Source organism: Pithys albifrons, chromosome Z, assembly GCF_047495875.1.
Source record: "Pithys albifrons albifrons isolate INPA30051 chromosome Z, PitAlb_v1, whole genome shotgun sequence".
In the NCBI taxonomy this organism is placed as follows: Eukaryota; Metazoa; Chordata; class Aves; order Passeriformes; family Thamnophilidae; genus Pithys; species Pithys albifrons.
Genome location: NC_092497.1, coordinates 61,455,416 through 61,478,579, shown reverse-complemented (window position 1 = coordinate 61,478,579; position 23,164 = coordinate 61,455,416). Strand labels below are relative to the sequence as shown.

At 38.3% G+C, this 23,164-nt stretch overlaps 1 protein-coding gene across 2 annotated transcripts in view; it reads left to right on the top strand.

Annotated features, from left to right (window-relative positions):
* Positions 1-23,164, top strand: part of MCC (MCC regulator of WNT signaling pathway) — a 195,023-nt gene that overhangs the window by 12,270 nt on the left and 159,589 nt on the right. Inside the window, exons 2-3 of one of the 2 annotated variants that reach the window (XM_071580618.1) lie at positions 4,529-4,776; positions 21,268-21,479. In XM_071580618.1, the coding sequence (XP_071436719.1) occupies positions 4,529-4,776; positions 21,268-21,479 (460 nt within the window). The remainder of the gene's footprint in view (positions 1-4,528; positions 4,777-21,267; positions 21,480-23,164) is intronic. The other variant, XM_071580617.1, reaches the window with a different exon arrangement.

Here is a 23,164-nt window from a genome sequence, read left to right as displayed (position 1 = left end):
AAAAGCAAGTCAAGTAAGAAGTACTGTGGATAATTGTCCTTTTTCCTGGTCTTCTAGAGTGCTCTGTCTGCTAGTGAACTTTCCTGAACTGTTGTTTTTTTTTCTGATTTGTAAAGTGCAACATATCTCAGGTCCTAGGTGGAATGCAAAACTACATAAATTCTTCATTTAGCACCACATGTAGGTGAGAACATCGTTTTAATCATGTTTTACAGACAGCAGTGGAAATAGTCTTATAGTCTGGTAACCTTGTGTTTGCCTTAAGATGGTTTTTCTGAAGATCATAGGATAATACACTGTTTATAGTTTGCGCATTCTCTGTTTATTGGATAGTTTAGGAAGTACTGTTAATTTCATTCATACAGATTGAGAAACAAGCATTTTGTACAGCCTGCCTTATGTGGTGCTTGGAGCCCCTCATCAAACCATTTCTTTCCCAATCTAAAACTCTTATAGAATCTTGTCTTCTACTCAGAGCAGAAGGTGTCAGTCTGTGAGCCTTTTGCAAGGCTTGTGCCTGAAGATGAACATAGTTCCAAGATTGTTTCCAGAGTTGTTTGCCTGCAGTTGTTCACAGAAAAGACAGAAAACTGATTTGACTCTGTGATTTAAACAGCCAGGGGCTTGACTTGCTGTGTCAGAGCAGATGAAGCAGTGGGTGCTGTGGATTGGTGGCTACATCAGGGACCTAAGTTAAACATTCTCCTACCAAGGATAACAGGGATCTAATTGGAGTGATTTCAGTACGCATTTTAGATCAGCAACTCCTTATTGCCTCTGAGTGCTCTGTTAGACAGGCAATCCTTCTTAGGTTAGTCCTTTTTTATTTTTAGATGTTTCACATAGATTCCAGTTTATCTACAGTGTTGGTCTAGAAGTGACTCACAACACAACTGCGTCCAACAGTTTTTCTTACATTGTTTGTTTATTTACTGCACTTGCCTCTAGGGAGCTCGCTGCATCTTTAATTTTGACTTCTTTTTTCAAAGGTATTTGTGTGCCCAGACTGAAAGTTGTATAGGTGAAGATTAAATGTTTCCTGGCAAAATAGTTATACCTTTTCGGTATCCAAAAATTTAAATAGTTTCAAGGAAAATATACAGTTTCTTTTGGAACCATCCTTACCAGACTTCCTTTGTGAGTTTTGTAGAACGTAAGACAGGAAAAGAACCAGGAGTTACTCCACTGCTTCTTTTCAATCTTGGAGCCAACACTTTGTGGATACTATGCAGCATCCTCATGTTTACCTAGGTAGTTGTTTGTGCTTACCAATGCAATAATCAGAACAACATAAAAACAAGTACAACTTGAAATATGGATGTTCTAGGAAAGAAAAAGACTGTGTTACTCTTTCATTGTGTAGCAGAAATTTCAGTCATTTTAATTTTGATCTTTCATTTATATAAAAAGCCCAACCAAGCACCAGTGAACCACTCTGTCATTTTACATTGCTCTAAGTAAATGAAGTCTGTTTTCAGTAGTACTTGTAGTCCTCAGTTATGAGTAGTTTCAATTTTTCTGGGTTTTGTAATTCATTGCATCTTTTCTTGTACTGCTGTATGTTGCTTCAGGCAATGTCCTCAGGCTGCAGATGCTACAAATGATAGTTGGTTTGTATTTGTGTAACAGGAGAGAAAACTTCCACCTTTAGACTGTCTGGGACCAGATACAGGTTTGGATGTGTCCTTGTGGGCTGTATTGTGATGGAGGCTTGCAGTTGTCATGAGCAGGGCGGTGTAATGTGTGCCACGGGTGCCCCAGCATCCTGCCATCCCAGTGCGGAAGGGTAGTTCTTCTGGGGCCAGAGCAACAATCGTGTGTCCTGGACCTCCCTGGCAGAATCACTCTGCACTGCTTTTCCTGAAACTTATTTCAAAATTAGCACACAGAGTCCCTCAGTCTGTGGTGGTGTATCTGATCTGTTACAAGAGAACTCATGAAGATGTTGCTTAATTTTGTCTGTCATGACCAGTGTAAAAACCTGAATGCACTGTCATCCTTATTTTCCTTTGCAACATCCTTGTGAGATTGTATATCTGTATTGTTTTTTTAATTTTTAGAAACAGGGAACTGAGCCTAGGAGATTATTTATTCATTGATTAAGTTCAAAGATAAGAGCAAAACTCTGATGGGAAAATTAATTGCAAGTAATAATAGCTTATATTACAAATATATGACCTACATAATGTAAATTCGTTCTCCTGTAATAAAGTTATTTCTTGTTGTAAGTAGAGATTCGGTTGTTTTAGTGTTGTTTTTGCGAGGTTTGTTTGTTGGTTGTTTCTGGAATACATGGTCGTAATGTAAATATTGGTATTATGTTCCAGTTTTGCTGTAAACAACTCAGACAATTATTCTGTTTTAGCAGCTCTGGAATTTCTGCGTGGAAGAGACTCACAGAGCTCCATCCAATGTACAACTTCTTTCCACAGAATAGATGGACCTTGATTGTGATAATATATGAGCTCAGTGAAACCATTCATGAACTTTGAGTATTTCACTGTTTTATGTTTTCACAGACACCTTCTGAATGATGCTCTGATATTACTAATGAAATAATAATACTAAATATGTAAATAATTCACATAATAGTAATATTGCATATTTCCTTTACCTTTCTCCTACAGAGAGATTTTGTACAACATAAAAGTAAGCAATGTGTTTTTAGGATTCTTAAAAGCCATAACATAGAAACATACTCATATTATTTGTGCTATAAATCAGTGTGGTGGTGTTATGTAGTCAAATTCAAAAGGTGTTTCAGAAAAGGGTGGCAGGATAGAAACTGTGAGATGTGAGTGGTGAAGTAGTGGTAATTTTTAAAATGTTTTTCAGATCAGAGAGAACAGGGCACCAAGGAGGTTTTGATAATGTAGAGCAGCTCTTGCTTCAGATTTGACTGAATTGGCTTGCCCACGTTTTATTTAGAATGTGATTTATTGTAATTTGATAAATGCTTTTGTTGGAGAAGTTGTTTCAAGATTCCTTCTCTCCCCCATACCTCTTCCTGTGTAGTGAGCTAGGGCTAGCTGGGAGAGGAACAGGAAGAAGAGTGTGAAAGAGGGTCTTCTGGCTCTCCCTTTTTTTGGTGGCTTATATTCCCTGAGTAGCAGCAGAATGAGGCAATCTGTCAACTTTGTCTCCTTTTTTTTTATGATAACTGAGCATCTGGAAAGGAGCAGAAGATTTCTGCATAGTCAGGAAGATTCTTTGGTTGGGGTTTAGAGTTGCAGAGCTCTGTTTGCCTAAGGACACCAAAGAGGTTTTTATGGTTTACATTTTGAGGAAAAAGACAGTATGACAGCATCTTCAAAACCCACTCTTTTCTGAGAGGTTGATTTAGTCTCTGATGAAACAACTGACTGAGGGATTTCACTGAGCTTCAGACCTGCCCCTGTTCAAAAATGTCAGGTATTAGACTGTCTAATAGTCCACTTACATTCATATCCAATTAAAATCTTCTTTTCTGTTCCAAGACTAGACTTGTTAATGTTTATTCCTCATTTATTTAGTCATCAGCTTCTGATTCATGACCATTTTTTTACCAACTCTTTCTTTCAAAGGACTTTTCTGTACTTCAGCTTTGAAAAAGGAAAAAGACAGAGTGGTGAGGAAGAACCCCCTCAGAATATTTTCTGATGGGGCCAGTGCAAGGTGTGTTATTGAGGTTCTTGTCTGTGTTGTCCTCACATAAAATAAAAACTGGCATTGGTCATAGTGTTGCTGACTTGTTTCTTTTGCCAAGATAATATATTTATGGTTATTTGCAGGCATCTCTGCTACAAGCACACTGTCTAAATGTGTCAGTGTATCATATGCTGAAAGTATTTTCCATGTGGACTGGGTTTCACTCTATTTTGGCCACTTCCATTCAATATTTTTCATAATACTGTCTTTGTACCCCTTTTATGAGTTTCATTAAACAATTGGACCAAGTAAGCCTCTTTATAGGGTTTTGTAGTTAGAATGTTTGGAGAATGGGTTGGCAACAGTTAATTGATTTAGTATTTCTTTTCTCTGCTGTGATATTTGGGGCTTTTATATGTTTTTCCTCTTTAGCTTACTGCTGCTCAGTGGCAAAAGGAATTTCTTGGCCTGTCCTGAATAAAATGGAAATTTAAGTAAGGAGTGATCTAGTCAGATGATAATGACTCAAATTCTTACTATATCACCTTTACAGAAGATACTGTGAAGATTCAAAGCAGAATTCAGCTCTCCTGTGTCCACCTCTGACAGTAGAAATGTTAATAATGTCATGAAAAAAGAAGTTTACACTTAAAGAAAAAATGTTCCCTTCCTTTCCATAGCCCTTTTGTATTGTAATTTATTGCGACCCTCACAGTTTTCCTGTTGGATCAACGTAAAAAAAAAATTGGCTTTGCTTTTAAATGTCTCTGCGTTAATGCATACAAAGAATAAAGAGTGTTAGTATTCCTTTCCTTCTAAACTGATTGTTGGGTTTTTTTCTCTTCTCTGTTCCCACTTTTCCAATTTTTCTTCCCCCATTTTCCCTCTAAAATATCTTTAGGAATGACTTACTGATGGTGTGCCGCCAGCTGAATATGGAGGCATCTGTTGCAGAGATCATGCACCAGCTGGGAGCAGATGAAAATGGAAAGATTTCCTTCCAGGATTTCAGTCAATGCCACATGGAACTCGTACGAGAGATCAAGAAGCAGGAAGTGGAGCTTTCTGTGAAATCAGATGACTCTTCTAAAAAGAAGAAGTTAAGGGATAGAATAGCTTCCTGGCCAACTAGCAGCAATAACAGTTTAGGTAGGTATGACTTTTAAATGTCCTGTTGGTGTAATTTAACAAAGGATAAACTCCATAGGGATTGTTGCCAATTTTACTGCATCAGAGTTGCCCCTAAAGGGCCTTGTGAATATGCTTTGGCATAATTTCATCATGTGCTACTGGAGTTGTAACTGATGCAGTCTTGTCATCAGTATGTAGACTAGAACCTTTGCCAAGTATCCTCCTCTGAAAGTGCTAATTGCACAAGAGAAGAGACTTCCTTGAAAGGCCAAGAGCTGCAGAGCTGTGCTGGTTTGAAGGTAAACCAGCAGAAGAAATGAACCCAGCACAAAAGAGATTATAAGTCAGAGTTACAATTTAATAACAATATTACAATAAATGCAATGGCACAAAGAGAAATTCAGTTTAACGCACAAAACCCAGAACTGTAACCCAGCACCCTGGGGCACAAACCCAATGGTGTTTCTTAGCCCCTGTGCTGAGCCCCATGTGGTTCCTCTGAGTTCAAAGTAAAAGGAAGTGAAAAACCTGTTCGTGCAGATGAGTGTCGCAGTCTGTTCGAGAGTGGTGGTGTCCTCCTGTCAAGGTTCTGGTCCTAGTCCGGATCTGTTGAGTAGTTCCCCAAGTCACAAAATCCCCAAGACTATATCCCCTCAGGTCCAGGTGGGACTGCCCAGTACCTCACTCAGAGTGGGGAATTACACAATGAGTGATCTGACTCTGTGAGGGTATTTCATGGGGTATTTTGGGATCATTGATGGCCCATTAGCATATATGACCCCTCAGGCTGGGTGTGGAGGTGCTAATGACTCCCCAGAGGGGAGTTAACACAGCTCTTATCTCACAGACGTCTTTCACACCCAGCTCACATGCCGAGGGGTCGGGTGTGCCCTGAGCAGCTGCTGCAAGTGGTCCGTTATTAACAGTTCATGGGAAATGGCATAGAGGGTTTGGAATACACAGCTTTGGTCACACCCACACAGTGACAAACTGGTCCCATCTTGCTGAACTAGGACAAGAGCACAGCCTGGTAACTGAAGATCCAGGGAGTTCTCTGTTGTCAGAAAAACCGAGACAGGGACATAGATAAAACTATGAAAAATGAGAGAAATAATCTTAGTCTCTTGTCTTCCAGATGTAATATACTGTAGGAATGGGTGTTTCTCGGATGCTTTAAAAATCATTCCACTTAGTTGGAGATCTGAACGCTGGAAGAGCCTTATGATTTAGAGGTTACAAAAATTCTCCTTTCCTTTAGTCCTCCCTCCCTCCAGTTAAAAAAAGAAAAAAAGAAAAGAAAGAAAACATGCTATTCTGTCTATAGGAACATGGGATATAGGAAGGGATTATCAGTCATTGAGCCCAGTCCCTGACAGCACTGTGATCAGTCCATGTCAGATCAGGGAGGTTAACACCTCTGGAATGCTTCCTTTCACACAGGAACAAATGTGAGAGACTAGAGGACACAGTTTCTGTGGGCAAAAATCCCCAAATGCAATTTATTGTGGGGAAGCTGGGGATGCTGTCAGCTCTCCAGCTCCCTGCAGCAGCTGCATACAGGCTAAACTTGACTGCTGGCTAATGACAGAGAACTGACCTACATCCATGCTTAAGAAGGACATCAACCTCTGATTGTGTTTAGTTAGAGCTGTGTCTCCTCAACCTGTTTTTAGACTTCATGAGCCTGGATTTTTCAGGTTTGTTTTTTTTTTAAAGAAGAAATGTTCCTTTGGTCATTACAGTAGTTTGTCTTTGCATGTGTCCTAAATTAAGTTGGGAATATTTTTACTGTCTCACGTACTTCATACATCTTCTGGAGAGTTTGCTTATATTTATTCTGGCTCTTCATGTAACTGACCTGTTCTCTGAGTCTGTTGTCTCTGATCAAATTCTTTTAGATAGTCCAGATGTAGAAAGCATAATGTTTAACTTCAGATGTATTTATGTATGTATGCATGTATGCATTTATTTATTTATTTACTCATTCATTCATTCATTCATTCATTCATTCATTCATATAAAGATAATTGTTGTTACATGGAATTTCTGATTTAGCTTCATGCTATAAAACACACTGAAAACATAATACAAATCAAATTTACACATAGCAGAAGGCAACAATTGCAATGTAGAGTTCAATCCCAATACCAACGTGGTTCCCAGTGTCTCTCTGGTGGGATCACCATCATGACACTGGACATCCCTGGCCTTGCCAGGAAGATATCTATGGATGTGAGCTGGCTCAATCTCATTGCTTTCTTTAAAACTCTTTTGTTCTTTGTTAGGTTTTTATAGTCTTTAATTTGGACTGAGCCCTGTATGCACACAGCCTACACTGGCCTGGCTGACTCAGGGAGACATTCACACTGTCAATGACTTTGGGGAGAAACACTCCACCAGTTGATTCTCTCAGCTGTTGAGAGCTGCTTTGCTCAAGTAAAACCCACACTTAGGTCCTCTCAGTGTTGAGATCAAGTCATCTTTACAACAGCTGTGCTCAGACCCAACCTGCATTCTTCCTGAGCTCCCTGGGCCCAGCTCCCTGGCCCATCTCCTCTGAGCCTTCTTCCTTGGGAGGGCTTTACTGATCAGTCACACCTCTGAAATTTGTCAGGAGTCACTAAAACTGGGCATAAGGTGATTTTGGGGGTTCTTTGGGTGGGGCTTGGACTATTTATTTATTTTGGGGAGGTGGGTTTAGCATGCTCTGTCTTCTGGTAACTAACTGCACATATTTTTGGCGGGTTGTCTCAGGCATTCAGATTTTCCTTGGTGAACTCCTTATCCTTTTGCTTTTTAGATGGACTGTACTACTTCCTCATCATCCCATCATCTCACGCTCCTTGACATTTCATTCCGGCTTCTCAGCATAGCATATTTGTTTCATAGCTCTGTTTATTTTCCAATTCCTCTTTTATGATTTCACAGTCATAGAGGTATTTTGTTGTTAATGTTTCCTCTGTTTATCCTTCATCCATGTGTATTCCTGAATTACAAGAGAATTATCTCTATAGTTTCTATGCCCATTTGTCCTTCACTATCTACACTGAAATCTTCATAACCCTTGTGGCCAATTGCATTTCTAGCCTCTGAATCTGTTTCCAGAGCTGTATCTGACAATAGATCATAGCCAAGATTGTGCTTATATTTATTTATTTTTTAAACACTGGATTATGGATGTTGTGTGTTCCTGGCTCCTACTGCTATCTTCTGCCTCTTTTGGCTGTTTTTTTCCATGATGCCACAGTTGTATTTTTCTGTGAAACAGAGAAGTTTTTCTGCCCTCAGAACAATTCAGAGTTTTCCTGTTTGGTGACCAGATTTCTGGCAACTTGGGTTTTCAAATCTTCTAGTCTCAAAATGTATCTTACAAAGATATCTTATTAATTGCTGCCAGAAAGTATTCATAGATGAACATTCAAATTTATTAATGAATAAATAGTAGGGAGTTCAATCCCCACTATTTTTTCCTATCTTCCAATTTCTTTTAGTTTCTTTCTCTTTAGTGAGAATAATTAACACATTTTTAAAGTTGGTGAGTGAATTCATATCCTCTCATTCTTTTTCCCTAAAAGTTAAGTCCAGAAGACCTTTGAATTTCCTACCTTGAAATATTTTGCTCTGTGCTGTTCAAGCCTGACTATTTTACTGCACTGTACTTCTAAACTCATAGAAAATTTATGGCTTTTGTCTTTGTCCTGCCTTGACTTTTGCTGATTTGGTAAGACTTTTTAATAGTTAGAGAACATATGAAAATGCTCCCCCCAAAAAGAGAATGAGAGGAAATAATAACAAATGTTTAGAATGCAATTGCTTTTTATTTGGTTGTCAAAGAAAACTACTATTGCAGCACTGTTCAAAATAGTCCACAGACAATTCTTTCAAAGAGGCAAGAAAACACCACTGTAATATGTTTCAGTGGTGTAAACTGGCTATGGTATGACCACAGTGACAGCTGAGGAATTATTCTTGCACTCAACCTTGAATTATGATCTGCATATGCCTTTCATGCCTTTGAGGGCTTACATATGTCCTCATTAGTGATCAAGGCATTGATTTTGTTATATTGACTGTTTGCTGTTACTTTCTAAGCATTGTTTTAAGACAGGAGACATCATCAGGTAAAATGAACTTGGTAGGTGTTCTTTTTTGGTGTTATCTTCCCCCCTGCCCCCGCCTCCCCGTCCCTACGTCAAAGAACACTGTTTTTAATAAGCCTTATCTTCAAGATAATTCACAGGGCTTTTTTCAAGACACATTTCTACATAGTATGTCAGCTGCAGATAATCCTTGAAATCTGTTATCACGTATCTGTGTCGGGTACATAAATGATAAAATTTCAAAACTCATTTAACTGTTACTGAATAGCAGGAGTCCTGAAGATCTGAAACAAAGGAATCCAGTCTCTGATATGGATGATTACACACTGTGAGTTTGTGTGCAGTTGTTCAGTGATTACCAGGCAGGCAGCATTTTGTACTGCCTCTTCCTGTAGCTGTTCACAATTTCTTAACAAAAGTGTGAAAACTTACATGTAAATAAATTGTTATCTTTGCTGCCTACTGTGTTTGCATTTCATTATTAAGAACTGTGAAAAAAGGTCCTAAGCAGTTAATTGCAACTAATTAACTATTGAACTTTTTCTCATCCATCTTTTTTTTATCATTGATAAGATTATTCTTATAATTTTGCTGGGTTTCCAGGTGGGATGCAGAAGTAAGGAAATTGGTTGGCTATTTTAATCAAGGTACAGGACTCAGGTTTATTAATATTCAGTTATATATGTGCTCAGTAAGCCAAACCTGACAAGCAAATGAGTGTATAGATCTGTACGTTTAGTCTTTTATTCAAATGTACAAAAGGAACAGTTTTCAAATTATTAGAATGAAGATTTTTGATGCTTGTATATCAGTAACTCAGAGGTATTATAATGTGTTGTAGTTCTTACACTACACCAATAATGTCAATGGGAGCTTTAACAGTAATTTGCAATAACCAGTTATTTTCCTGTAAGTGAAATGGAATGTGAACTCTGTCAATGTTCTTTTGACATTGTTTAAGATACAATAAAAACTAATAAAATAACTCTTGGAAGTGTTGCTGGAGTCTTGCAGTGACCACATGTAACCTGGTGCTTTAAAATATCATTTCAGTAGGAATTGGGGGAACAGTGTCAGTTACTGATCAGATCTGTGGGTCCTGTTTCCAGTTATGGATGGTGGAGGCCATGATGGGTACAATAAATCTTTGTAAGTAATCTAGTGAGTGGTGGAAGTGCATTGCTTGGCACAGGAGAGCCTGTAACACAGCAGAACTACACCTCTAATGATTTAAAGCAGGAAGGTGCCTGAGCAGTTATGGCTACTGTTGGCTTTTTCATTATTATTATATAGTTTCATATGTCTTACATTACGGAATTATTTATACCATGTGTTGTATAGATTTGTCTAGCTCTTTACAGGTATTTAGCAAATAGCCATTTTCCCCCATGATAAAAATTAGGCTATTTCTGGTACCCACTGACTTGGAGGATGAATAAGAAATGGTAATGTTTGTTAGTAAATTCTTTCTTTAGACAAGTAAAGTGTGTCCTGTAACTGCATGTAGTTATTGATCTGATTTCGTATTCCTGACTAACAGCTATGAATCCGAGAGTCCATTAGCAGTTTTTGATTGTAGATTAGTAATTAATTCATAGCCAACTCCCCTTTCTTTACTGAAAATAAGTCCCTTGAAAATTTGATATGATAATTTATTTGCATAGTGGATCGAGCTTGAGAATTAATCAAAGGAATGGTAGGAATTCAGCCTCAACTTAAGCTTGTATGTAAACATGAGAGGCAAACCAGTGGGGATGAAAAATCATTACTTTTGCATTACATTAATTCCATGTTTGATCTTATTACAAATAAATTGCTTTCAAGAAACCGAGGCAGTTATTACATTTATTTGTGCTATGTTTAATTAAAAAAACTACAGAGTTCATATGAACTAAAAGGCATCCTGCAGATTTTGAGATTTAGGAGCAAAGTTTCACTCTTATATGTTTGACTAGAAAAACTGTAAGTATCTCCTAAGCCAAATATAACTATATACTAAACTTCCATTACCTGTAAGGGATTTAGTTTGTTACCTTTAAATATTCTTTTGATACCACTGTCTTTGTGCAAAGCAGCAGAATATAGGTAATTATATATTTATTTTTTTAAGGAAATGTAGAGTGCTAAGTTTATGAGCATTGTCAAAAATGAACCTGAATTTCCAGAGGTTTGTAATTGACAGCTGATGAATCTTACTAAAATTGCAATGTAGTGTTTGTATATGTTAAACACTAATGAGTCTACAAAGGACAGAAATCATCCCTGTAGGGATCTCTGGTAGCTAATAGGGCAATAAACTTGGTAGAAGCTTTTTTATGGTTTGAATATTTCTAAAATGTAAGAGCAGCTAATTGCATGAGGCCAGAGTTTATTCTCCAATGGTGTTCTCTCTCCTAGCATGGTGAAAAGCAAATAATTAGAGAAGCTGGTAGGAACTGAGTGTTCATGTAATGATGCTTCCATGTTAAATTTCAGTTCAGGGCCTTTGAACTAGAGATAGTTTCACCTGCTCATGTGTGTGTGGTCTCCCTTCTTCTAGTACTTTCTTACAGAACTGAATGTGTTCTGAGTCTGCACTAACACATCCAGACCTTTAGCATTCTTCACGTCTTGATGGCAGGAGTAGGACGGCTTACTCTTTTGCTGTATGAGAAACAAACTCTCTTTGCTTTACTGAAGTTTCCTTATCACCTCCTGTGGGGTTTGGGTTTCTCTCTCTCTCTCTTTTTTTTTTTTTTTGAGTCTGAAGTGCCTAGTCAAGGCTATTGCATTAGCTTTCTCTGTAGAAGCATTAAAACACTAAAAGAGTCTGTCATCTCTCTGCTGTCCATAGAAATTACAGGAATTTAGTCTATTTGACACTTTGACACCCCTACCAAATGTCCTTGAAATTAGCAAATTGCTTAAAACATTGGGAGGTGTCCTGGGTTGAGCTGGCAAAATGACAACTGTCCAGAACAGAGTGAAAAGGGTTCCTCCTCCCCCCAACCAGCTAAGGGAAAAAAGAAGAGGGGGAAGAAGAAAAAAACCCCTCAAAGCAGGTTTATGCTGAAACTAACTACATGTATTTATACAGAGAAGAGAATATTAAGAGGAAACTACAATATAACACACACTTACACAAGTTACATATATATAACAAGGAATAACTCCCCACTCCCCAATTAATACAAAGCAAAGTCTATTACACTAGATCTGTAAGTACTCTAAGAGACACATAGCAAGAAACAGAAAAAGTAACAACAAAAATGTTTCTACTTCCCTGAATGCAAACAAAATGCAAGCGGAGGCAGCAGGGGCAGGAGCACTGCCTGCTTCAAGACAAAAGCTGGATCACGTCTGGCTTGTACCTCGGCCATGGCAGAACTGACCAAGCCACTCCCACACACTGGATTTTACACCCTTTGAGATGATGTAGTATGGTATGAAATACAATATTATTGGCTAGAAGAGGTCGGCTGTTAGCTAGCTCAGCCCAGCTTAAATCAGCTGACAATCCCAGGCCTAGCTGAACTTTAAAACCTAAATTTAGGCCCACCTGACTAAACCTATAACAGGGGGGAAGCCAGAAGACAGACAGCCCAGTGGGTAGGATGCACCTAAAGGAAAAATTCAGAAAGCTGCCCTTGATAGCTGCTGCTGCCAAAAGTCAGTGGGATTGTTAGCCCAGACCTTGGCTTTAGACTACACAGCTCTACAGAGCACCACAGGTCAGGCTTGTTTGTGTTTGAGCTTCTTGGTCAGCTCCAGTGGTAAGACATGGACCTGTGGTTTGGGTTTGCTGTTTGGTGTGGAACTGGATTACAGCATCACCTCCTCAGTTTAGTCTCAGTTCTTGTTTTCTGCACAAACTGTGATAAGGTTGAGAAACCAAAAGGCTGCAGCTGGGATTTCATAGAGGACATGCTTTATTTGGCTCAAGATGAGCACTGTTGTACATCCTACACTTCAGCTTTTGGAAAACAAGGGCTCTCTCTCAGTGCATTTCTGCTTAGCCTCTGCTGATTTACGTGGTGATGTGCTCTTCACCTGGCTGCTTCTAATATCACCAGCGTACCTCTGACATACTATGGTTCATGAAACAGCAGCAAAATGACAGTGGCAGACAACAAACTCAGGATGTTTTGTTTGTTTGCTTTGATACACGTCTATTGAAGTGAGATCCAAACTGAGATTGTCTTGATTGAATGATAGTCAGGGAGGAAACTGTTCACGTGTAAATTGCCACATAAGGAAAGACAACTTTTTTCAAAGTTATGTTTACTGGAAAGGTATGTTTAAAATTCATCTAGCTTCTGCATGACAGCAAGTTTTATGTGTTCTTTTTCCTATTACTATATGCCTCCCTTTTTACTAAAGATTGTTAGTTTTCAGGGGTAAAAAGGGTGATTGCCTCCCTTACTATAAACTTCAAATGAAATATTAGATTAAGTTCCTGACTACAATGCAGTCAATAGCCTGCAGTGATCTGGCAAAATAATTTGGTGACTAAACAGCACTGAGTTCTAGGAGACCTTGGCTTCTGGACTGTTGAGAAGTCATTCCCATTATCCCTTTCTTATATCTGCATAGAGGAAATGGTTGTCATGTCTCAGTGGTAAGCCTTTCAGATTCAAAGATGTGTATGAAGGTGTCATGGATAGTGTGCTTTTACTTTTTGTGTGTGTGTCCATATTTCTTATATGGCAAATGCCAGTTTGCTGGCAAGTACTGAAACCATGATAGTTTACACATATGCATGTCTACATTAGTTGAAATAAATTTGAAGAAGGTCAATTAACTGAAATTCCCAAAACATTTGTTATTATATTGGTTTGAGCTACTGGTTTATCAAACACAGCTGCTCCATCCACAAAGCTGTGTTGCATAACTGGGAAATTCTGAGAGAAACTTTTTCTTCAATAAGATGTATGACTGAATGTTTTACTTTGAATTCCTGAATTCTGAATGTACCAAATTGAGAATACCTCAGTGAACCTGAAAAACAGTTGAGGTTCCGCAGTGATTTCAAGAAACATACCAGTATAAACCAAAAATGTTGTAACTTGCAGTTCATAGTTGGAAGGGAGATGAAGTGTGAGCTGACAGTACTCTTTTAGAGAGGAAATGATGGATGTGGTTCTATTATTCTCCTGGATCTAATTTCATAAAACAGATTCCTCCCATGAGTAAGACATTTTAGTTAGTCAGGGTGGGGAGTAGCTGCGCTTTGCTTCTCTTAGAGCTTGTTATCCTCTCTTCCAATCCTGAAGAGAAAGGACTGAAATAAAGTAGCCTAACGTTGTATCTTCTATGCAGTGTTCGTCAAGCTAGATAAGGACATGGTGGGAGGAACAAGACCTAAATAGTGATGCCACAGAGATTCTTCATTTGGCCTAACTACTTCTCCCATAGAAATTATTTCCTTCTGGACAAATGTTGCAAAAAAGTTCTGGTGGAAACTTCCTCTAGAATTGAATTGAGTTGAGAATCCATTTAAAATAGTATGCCTCTGCAGATCTGGGTTTTTTTCCCCAAAATAAAAAAAGCTGGTTTATTCTGAATTCTCCTAGAACTTGTAATGGAAGTTCAACAGACAGCTTTCTGTATTTAATGAACATTCTCATCCACGGGTGCATGTGAGGATCAGTTATTGTAGTAATCATCATCACTCTGTTGCCATACTGTCATTCACATTGTTTTTATCATCTGATGCAAAATAATAAATACGCTTTGAAGTGTGATTCCTGCTAAATAGGAATGAGTTACTCTATCTGTCCAGCTGCCGGTTGATAACCATGGACAATGAAGAGCCTTTGATTCTTGTATGAGAGAGTTTTGTAGAAAACAATGGAAATAGTTGGAATAAGCTCCAAATAAGATAATTTTCCCTTGCCTACTCAGGTTGGCTTAATATAAATCTGACCCCTCTGTGAAGCATAACTTATTTTCAGTTGTTTTGATTTACTGTACTTCATATGTTGCTTGAGCAATCAGAGCTCTCTTCAACTTCCAACTTTTCTTTAAAATGCATTTGGTATTTGTTACATTTCAGCAACTTAGGGGACTTGAATTGTCCAAAACCCAAGGATTTACTCTCCATTCTTCTTCGCTTCCTGTCCCACCCCTGTTTTTTATAGCAGGATCTACTCCTGAGGTCATATTCAGCTGATAGAAAGTGCAAAATGGCCATTTTTTCTTAATTTTGTGCATTATCCCCTTTCATTCAATGCACTTACCTCCAAAACCATTATTACTGAAATTAGTAGGGAGCTGTGAAATAAATGGTTACTGCTTTTCACAAATCTCCCTGTTGCCTTCCTTGTTTAATAGAGTAAGCATTCAAAATTCCAACTCTTTTTGATAGGTTGCCACAATTAACTGTTGAATGAAAGATTAGCAAAGGAAGGCTAAGAAACAGCCATTCTTCTGGTGAGATAAGCAAATAAGCTTAAGTAATTAAATGGCATGGTTACCTCATGGAGAACAGAGATCACACTCTGGATCTCTGCTGGATCTCCTTTTTGAGTGGAGTGACCTAGAATCTGGTTGTGCCCTAATGTTGCCAGATGTTTTCATGTTTGCTGTTTACAAGCTAGACTTATTTGAAACTGCTCATTTGCTGCAGGCCTAATCTTCCAGTACCTCACCTTTCCTGATTTCCCAGGTCCTTTCAGCAACTAGTACATCTTCAACACCCTGCCATCCTGGTGGTTTATCTTTTCTGTTCTGTGAGCAGTGAAGAAATCATGTAATACTTGGTCCATCAGCATAGCCTGATAATGTTTATCAAGCAATAAAACTGGGTAGACTTGTATTTATGGCATGTGCTTCTCTCTTGCAGAGTACAGGCCTTCTAGGTAGAAGGTTAACTGTTTGTAGACAAGATGAAATGCCATTTTCTTTCAGGTCAGTATGCCAGGGTGACAGCAGCACCAGAACACAGACCTCTATGCTCTTCCCGAGAGCTTTGCAGGTGGTACAGGAAGATTAAGCTAGCATAAAGTCTCAGTGCAGCTGGGCAAGATACACTATCCATAGTGACATTAATCAAGGGAATTAATTAAAGTTACTTTAAATAACTTTGATACAGTTCACAAACTGAAATTTTATCTGTGATTATGGAATCTTTTATGTGTCATCAAACTAAGCTGTCCTTTGTTTCTCTTAAGTGTGCTATCATATGTCAAAGTTTAAAAAATTCTAAGTAAATAAGAGCTGAAGCTAACTGTATGAACAGGTTGCCCAGAGAAGTTGTGGATGCCTTGTCCCTGGGAGTGTTGGATGGGGCCTTGAGCAAAGTGGTCTAGTGGAAGGTGTCCCTGCCCATGGCAGGAGTGTTGGAAGAGGGTGATCTTAAAAGTTCCTTCCATCCCAAACCATTCTATGGTTCTATAACAGGAAAACCTGCAGAAGGCAAAATTCTTTGATTAAATGTTTCAGACAAGATTTAGGTTGTCATTCTGTGATTGATTTTGCTGCTAGTAATAGATCCACATATACTTAGATGCTCTACTCATCTCCTCTACAAAAGGATAGAAGCAAAAGTTCTATTGGGTACTGAATGCTTGATGTTACATGAATTTCACTCAGAATCCATTACAATCAAGACAGACAAGTGCTGGTAGTACTAGGAAGTCTCTAAAGGACTGACTACATGTGTAGGAGCTTGTGTAGAATCAGGAGCTTTTATACTGCATGTTTAGAGAAACCTTATATATCCATTCAGCCCAGAAAGGATAGATTTAACTTTCTTAATCTGGAATTGAAATGTTGTTTATATAATTTCAAAACAATTTCATGATTTTGACTTATTTGACTGAAACAAATAATGTGCAGCCAATTTTTTTTCTGTTTCTTTCTGTTTAATATTGATAATTTTTTTTTCATTTAATACAGAAATTTTATGCTTCATAGTATTCATAGAAGTGCAGGTTAACAGGGAAAAACCACCATGGGACATGTGTGGTTCTGTAAAGGCTAATCTTGAACACAGAGTTATTAACTGTAGGTTTCTAGTTACCAGTCAGCTATCAGCTGTGTGCCATCATGCCTAATGATTCTTTATTTCTGTTTACTATGGTAAGAACAAAAATTGTATGCTAATTACAGCATGATATGAGAGTTGTCTGTTCATTCCTGACTGAATTTTCCATTACAAGTGAAATCTCTGTTCTGACAACTCCATATTTTCCTTGCAGAGCTGAAACCTGAAAGATGTATGATCCAGGACAACATCTTAACAGTCAGAATCTGTTGGGAAAACAGTGAGCAAATTTGGGGATTAGGCTCTAACCCCAAAAGAAAGTACTTAAAATGCCTTCCTTTGTAGAAGTCATCTCTCTTTCCATTTTCAGTATGTATATTTTAAATTAGGACTATGGAGATGAACTTCTAAGAAAACTTGGGTTAAAGATACAGTCAGAATGCAGTATTAGCCCTCCAGTCTTTCCTGATCCACCTGTGACTGACAGGTGAATTCTGTGCCAGCTGAGTGTTTTAAGTGTTTCCAGTCTGATGGCAGATGGTGCAATCTATGGAGACCACTTGGGTCTTGAACAAAGCTACTGTTGTTAATTGTGTGAATGTGAAATCTCTTTTGCAGAACAATGTTTCTTCAGTAATAGAAGTGTGGTGCTTGTACTCTGTTGAAACATCTGCCATATTTAGCTCTGACATATTTAGCTATTTTAACCAGCTCTCTTAATTCCATGGCTGCACTTGCCCACATAGGATTGTTTCCTTTGTTCTTGTCAAGCCTGGGAAGTAGTGGAACTGATCCTCTGCCTGCCTTGGATGCCTGAGGCATTCCTGTTGCTTCAGCTCTGTGGGCTGCTCATCTTTTGCTCTTCTGTAGCCACACGAGGGCAGAGATACCAAAAGATGTGTATCATCACAGTGCACTTCCCACTGTGTAAAATATTGCTGGTACCAGTGTCTCAGTTCAAGTCTGTTGGAGATCCTGCAGCATGTAGCTAGATGAAGTACAGAGGTGCATGCTCTTGGTGTAAAAGTAATTCAATTAGTCTTTAATTGCTACCTGTACCTGTGTTAAGCAACCATGGTAATTATATTACTATAAAGTGTAATTACTTGTATGTTATTTTCTACTTATACATTTCAAGTCAAGCATATTTGCTTTACAGTAAGGCAGGGAAACCAACTCAAGGTTTCTTAGGTAGGTTTTTCATGCATAACAACTTTACAGGGTGTTAGGATGTTGGTCTGAAGCAACAGATCTGTTGCTGCCTTGCTTCCTGTTCACATAAAAGGGAAGGGCAGAAAAGCAAAGATTTCTTGTCCCACCTGTATTAATATAAAGTTATTAGCTATAAGTGTCCTCGGAACAATCAAAGCTTTATGAACTCAGCACTGCCTGTTTAACAATGGGTAGAACACAGACTGAAAAGATTTTTGACCTTCCCATGAGGACCACACTTGAGCCAGGGAGAACTTGTTAGCTATAAGTGTCTCCAGAAAATCAAGGTCTTATGAACCTAACACTACCTGTCTAACAGTGGACAGCACACAGGTTGGAAGAATTTTTGACCTCTGCTATGAGACTACACTTAATAGCCAGGGAGAACTTTCTCTATGAAAATATTAGCTATAAGTGTCCCAGAACATCAAAGTCTTACGAACCCAACATGGCCTGCCAACAGTGGGCAGTGCACAGGCTGGAAGGGTCTTTGATGCTCTGCTATGAGGACCACACAATAGCAAGAAAGGAACTTTCTCTACAGCAGCTCCCGAAATAACTTCTATTAATACAAGCATGTGAAAGTTATTGTGGGTTTTGCATTGCCAGGGATAATGTTTAGCTGCAGGATTGCATTTAATTGATGACCAAAAACCCCCACAAGAAACCAGCACAAAACACATTCTGCAGAGACAAGCACACCAAACTTAAGTTTCAATACAGCAGTGTACCACCCACGACAGACTTAACTAATCACAGAAAACTACTAACCAGAAACACAACAACCTAAAACACAAATCTAGAACCCCCCTCGGTAACAAAGAGCAACAAAATGACCTGCACACCACCTTCTCTATAACATAAAGCAAATGGAAAGAATAGAGTTGTGTCCCACTAACACACATGCTAAAAAAGGGAACTACACACCTTAAAGGAACACACCAATCAATATAAAGTAGCAAAACACAGTCAGTAAATATGGTGCCTTTAGAGTAAAGATACATCTCAGTGAAATTAGCATCAAAGTAGCTGTGGGGTAAAAGTGAAAGCATATTATAAGAATATAAGGTGAGATATAAGATAGAATGTATAAAGGAATAAGTGTTGTAAGAGAGTAAAGTACAAGATACAAAATATAATGTATAGAGAGCACATGGTTTCTCACCTGTGCATTGTCTGAAAAGGTGGGAGGAGACAGGGCAGCTGCTTTCGCCTACCTCCACAGAGATGATGGCATTTCTCCCCAGTTTTTGCTCATGCCCAATTGCTTTTATACCTTTTTTTTTCTCTTAGGTGTTTTGAGTGGCTGTAGTCAATAATTGGTTTTGAGGTGATAGACAGCATAGGCCTGAAGGGCTCCCTGTATTCCTAGAAGATGTCGCAGAGGAGGGCCATGTCATCTTTACAACACTCCATCCTTTATTAATCTTGTCAGTCTGGCTTTAGCACTTTTGGAAAGGCCGTGGGATGTCTTTGTCCTCTGACAGAGGTTCTGGGAGCATCCCTCCAGGGGTCTGAGGTGTTTCCCTCAAGTTTACTAGAGCTGTCACCTCACACTTCCCTTCTGGCTTGTTTTCTATTAGCACTTTTGCATTTCCAACTTCATTGGCAAGGGGGAAGCATTCTCCCAACAGTTCATTATATAGTTTATTGTTTCTCCTTGGTAAAGCACTGAATAAATAATAACCACTGATTGGTAAGCACTCAGTTAGGATGCTGATTAATATTTGAGAGAGAAAACTAGCTCCTAAAAGGAAAAAGCTTTCAAAATAAGAGGATGGCATTACAGACAACTACTTATGGTTTGATTATTGTATGTTGAATTTAGAATTTTCATCTCATCTATAGCTCTGGATTCTATTCTGAGTTTTCTATTAACTGTGTGTGTGCTTGAACAGGTCACTTACTTGTTTTTAATCTTCATTAAGCTATATTATGGAAATTTACAGTACTGCCCAGGGTCATTAAGCAATCTAATGCCTACCATGGAATGTTTTGCCATAGGAAGTGGTTGAATCTAAAACTTAACAAGATTTTAAAAGGAGTGGGACTATTGTATGGGCATCAGAAGCACCTAGGGAAGAAATAGTTACTGACAAAATTTAATTCTATTTGTTTTATAGTTTAAGCCCATCTCTGGCTGTAGGGAATTGGAAGGTTTATACATGGACAAACAGCAATTCTACAGCTTCATGACAGAGAATGTTTCTTGAAGCATTTGTTGTTTGTCACTATATTACCATATTATTGCATTGATTTATAATCAAACACCTTGTGATTGATGTGTCTGAAACTTGAAATGAAACAAGCAATCCTGACATAAGAAAAACAGTTCTAACATAAAAACTGATGAACTATACAGCTAAATTATTCACTTATTGTGTTGGTATTCAGTAAACAAAAAGAGGTGAGTTATGATTTTCCTCTTTTGCTCTTTGATCAGTGCTGCTTTTCAGTGGGCCATAGTAACTGTGTTCATTCAATGGCCCTTTGCTATTGTAAATCACACTGGTCTTGCACTGCACTAAATAACATAGGCAAATGCTTTTATTTTTCCTTGTGGATCTTGTAATTTAGTGCATTAGAAATCGTACTACTTTTTTGTTTCTGCCACTTTTCAGCACATATAAGATGGACAATAATGGTGGTGGAGCTGTTTGGTTTTTTTCTGGAATGATAAGGAGGGTTATTCATGTGCCAACAGTGTATTTTCTTAATACAGGAAAGGCATCAAACTATGAGTGTGTCCAGAGCAGGGAGACCAAGATGGTGAAAGATCTCAAGGGCAAGACTTAGAAGGAAAAGCCAAGGTCACTGGGTTAGTTCACCTTGGAAAGAGAAGTCTGAGGGTGATCCCATTGCAGTCTACAGCTTTCTCAGAGAGGGCAGTGTCTGTAGAGGTGCTCCTCTTCCCTCTCTGGTGACCAGTGACAGGGCATGAGGAAAGGGAATGTAACTGCATCAGGGAAAGTTCAGAGCATACGTTAGGGAAAGGTTCCTCACTGAGATAGTGGTCAGCCATTGAAACAGGCTCCCCAGGGAAGTGGTCACAGCACCAAGCCTGGCAGAATTCAAGGAGCATCAGGATGATGCTCATAGTCATGTAGTTTAGTTGTGGGGAGTTGAACTTGAAGATCCTTATGGGTCCCTTCCCACTTGAGATATTCTATAAATCTGTGTGTTCTTTATGCACAGTCCATACTAGAATGTTTATCCATTTCTGCATTTTAGGTGCCTTATCAGGAGCCAGAGAAAGCTGGGAGTATGATTCAGGAGCAAGAGACCTTCAGAGTCCAGACCTCCATAGGAATTTTACACTACAAAAAATGTTGGAGTATGGTGGAAGCAATGTGACTCAACAGGTTGCTCTGCAAAGACTTCTAGCTCAGGCCTCAAATTTTAGCAGCTCTGTTGGAGGAAGCTACTTGGAACTTGCCAACACTGTAAGTGCATTTTGTCCTCTGCTTTTAAGTTTAGTCGAATTTTTTTTTCTTTTCTGAAGAAGCATATTAATTCCAGCTTTACAGCCTTTGAGCCCTCGTGGAAACAGTACTGCACTATTGTTGCCTTTTATTTACCAGAAAACGAATGTGATTTTAGCACTTAGTAGGTGTATAACATCTCCAAAGCTTGTATAACTGAGTTACACCAAAAAAGGTAGGAATCTCAGAGTGGCCAAACCAAAGTCCTTAATTTATACAATTTAGCAGAAGAAGTTTGTGTCTAAAACCTTCCCAGCAATTAAAGTGTAGTATCAGATTGCTCATAAGTGTTTGCAACAAAATTCACCCCATATTATTTCATTACTGCCCACTGAATGATTTGGTAATTGTTTTAAACCTCTGGTGTGTTAGCATTGTGCTTTTTTATTTCTACAGGCAAGTGCTATTCTCCATTTTAAAAACCTATGTAACTGTTTGAGCTGGTTTTGATTGAGGTAGAATTAATTCTCTTCCTGGTGGCTAATATGGGACTATGTTTTGGATGACATTGTTGAAGGAGTAAGGCATTAATTTTTGCTTCCCCATCAGTATATTAGTAACAAGTTTGAGTTTTAATTTTAACCCAGGTTTCTTTTAAAAGACCACCCATTTTGTAGCATGTTTCTAATTTATGTTGCATGGGAGTTTAAGAGGACAAGTAAAAGATGGTAAAATGAAAGTGAAACATTTCTAATTTTAAAAATGACTCTTCATTGGCATGCTTCACTTTGATGAAATAGACTCTTAGTTCATGGTATCATAGGATAATTAAAGTGGTAAGAAAACCTCTGGAGGTCATCTAGTCCAATATCCTAGATGGAACTGATTGCTGATAACAGGGGAAAATCAGTGTCTTTAAGCCACGTTATTTTTTTTAAAAAATGGTAAAAAATATCCTGAAAATGTTTCGAAAAGCATTCTTAGTTTTATCTAACTTACTGAACATGAACTTATATAGAACATAAAGTTTTCATATGCAGAGTAAAATTACATAGTCATTAAAACTTAACCAAGGGAGAAAAGAGCTTATGAAATTTTGCAGTTTCTTAAACATTCTAATCATCAAGGCAAGAAACATCATCTAAGTCTAACTACTAATGCGTGGATGATGGTGGTTCAGAAATGATGTGCTGTTATGTATTTACAAAGATATGACACCAAGACACAGGTGTATAGTGTTTCTCAAGAATGCGCAGTTTGATGGCTAATGCATTGCTATAACATTCAGAAATCTTAAAAATAAAAATGCTGAAGGCTCATAAGAAATAAAGATTCCCACGTTTTTTGGCTTTCCTTTTGTTCCTATCTCTAAATTCCTTCTATGCTTACTATCATGAAATATGCCCAATATTTGTTTTAACCAGCATCTGTTATACTTCTGCTTTTAAGTATTCCTTCTATGCCCTTTGAAACCATAGTAGAATCAGCAGTCTCTCATTTATATGTAAATGAATACAATAACATCTTCATTTGACTCCTGCTGAGCACTGGTGTCATGGGTCATATGTAAATTTTTGTTTTGGCTTTATTAAAATGGAGAGAGAAAGGAATGAGAGAAAATGAAGAGAATTATTTACTTTGGGTTTCAATATTTACATTTATTCATCCTTCCACAATTTGTAATACTATGGAGCATGCTTAGTGTG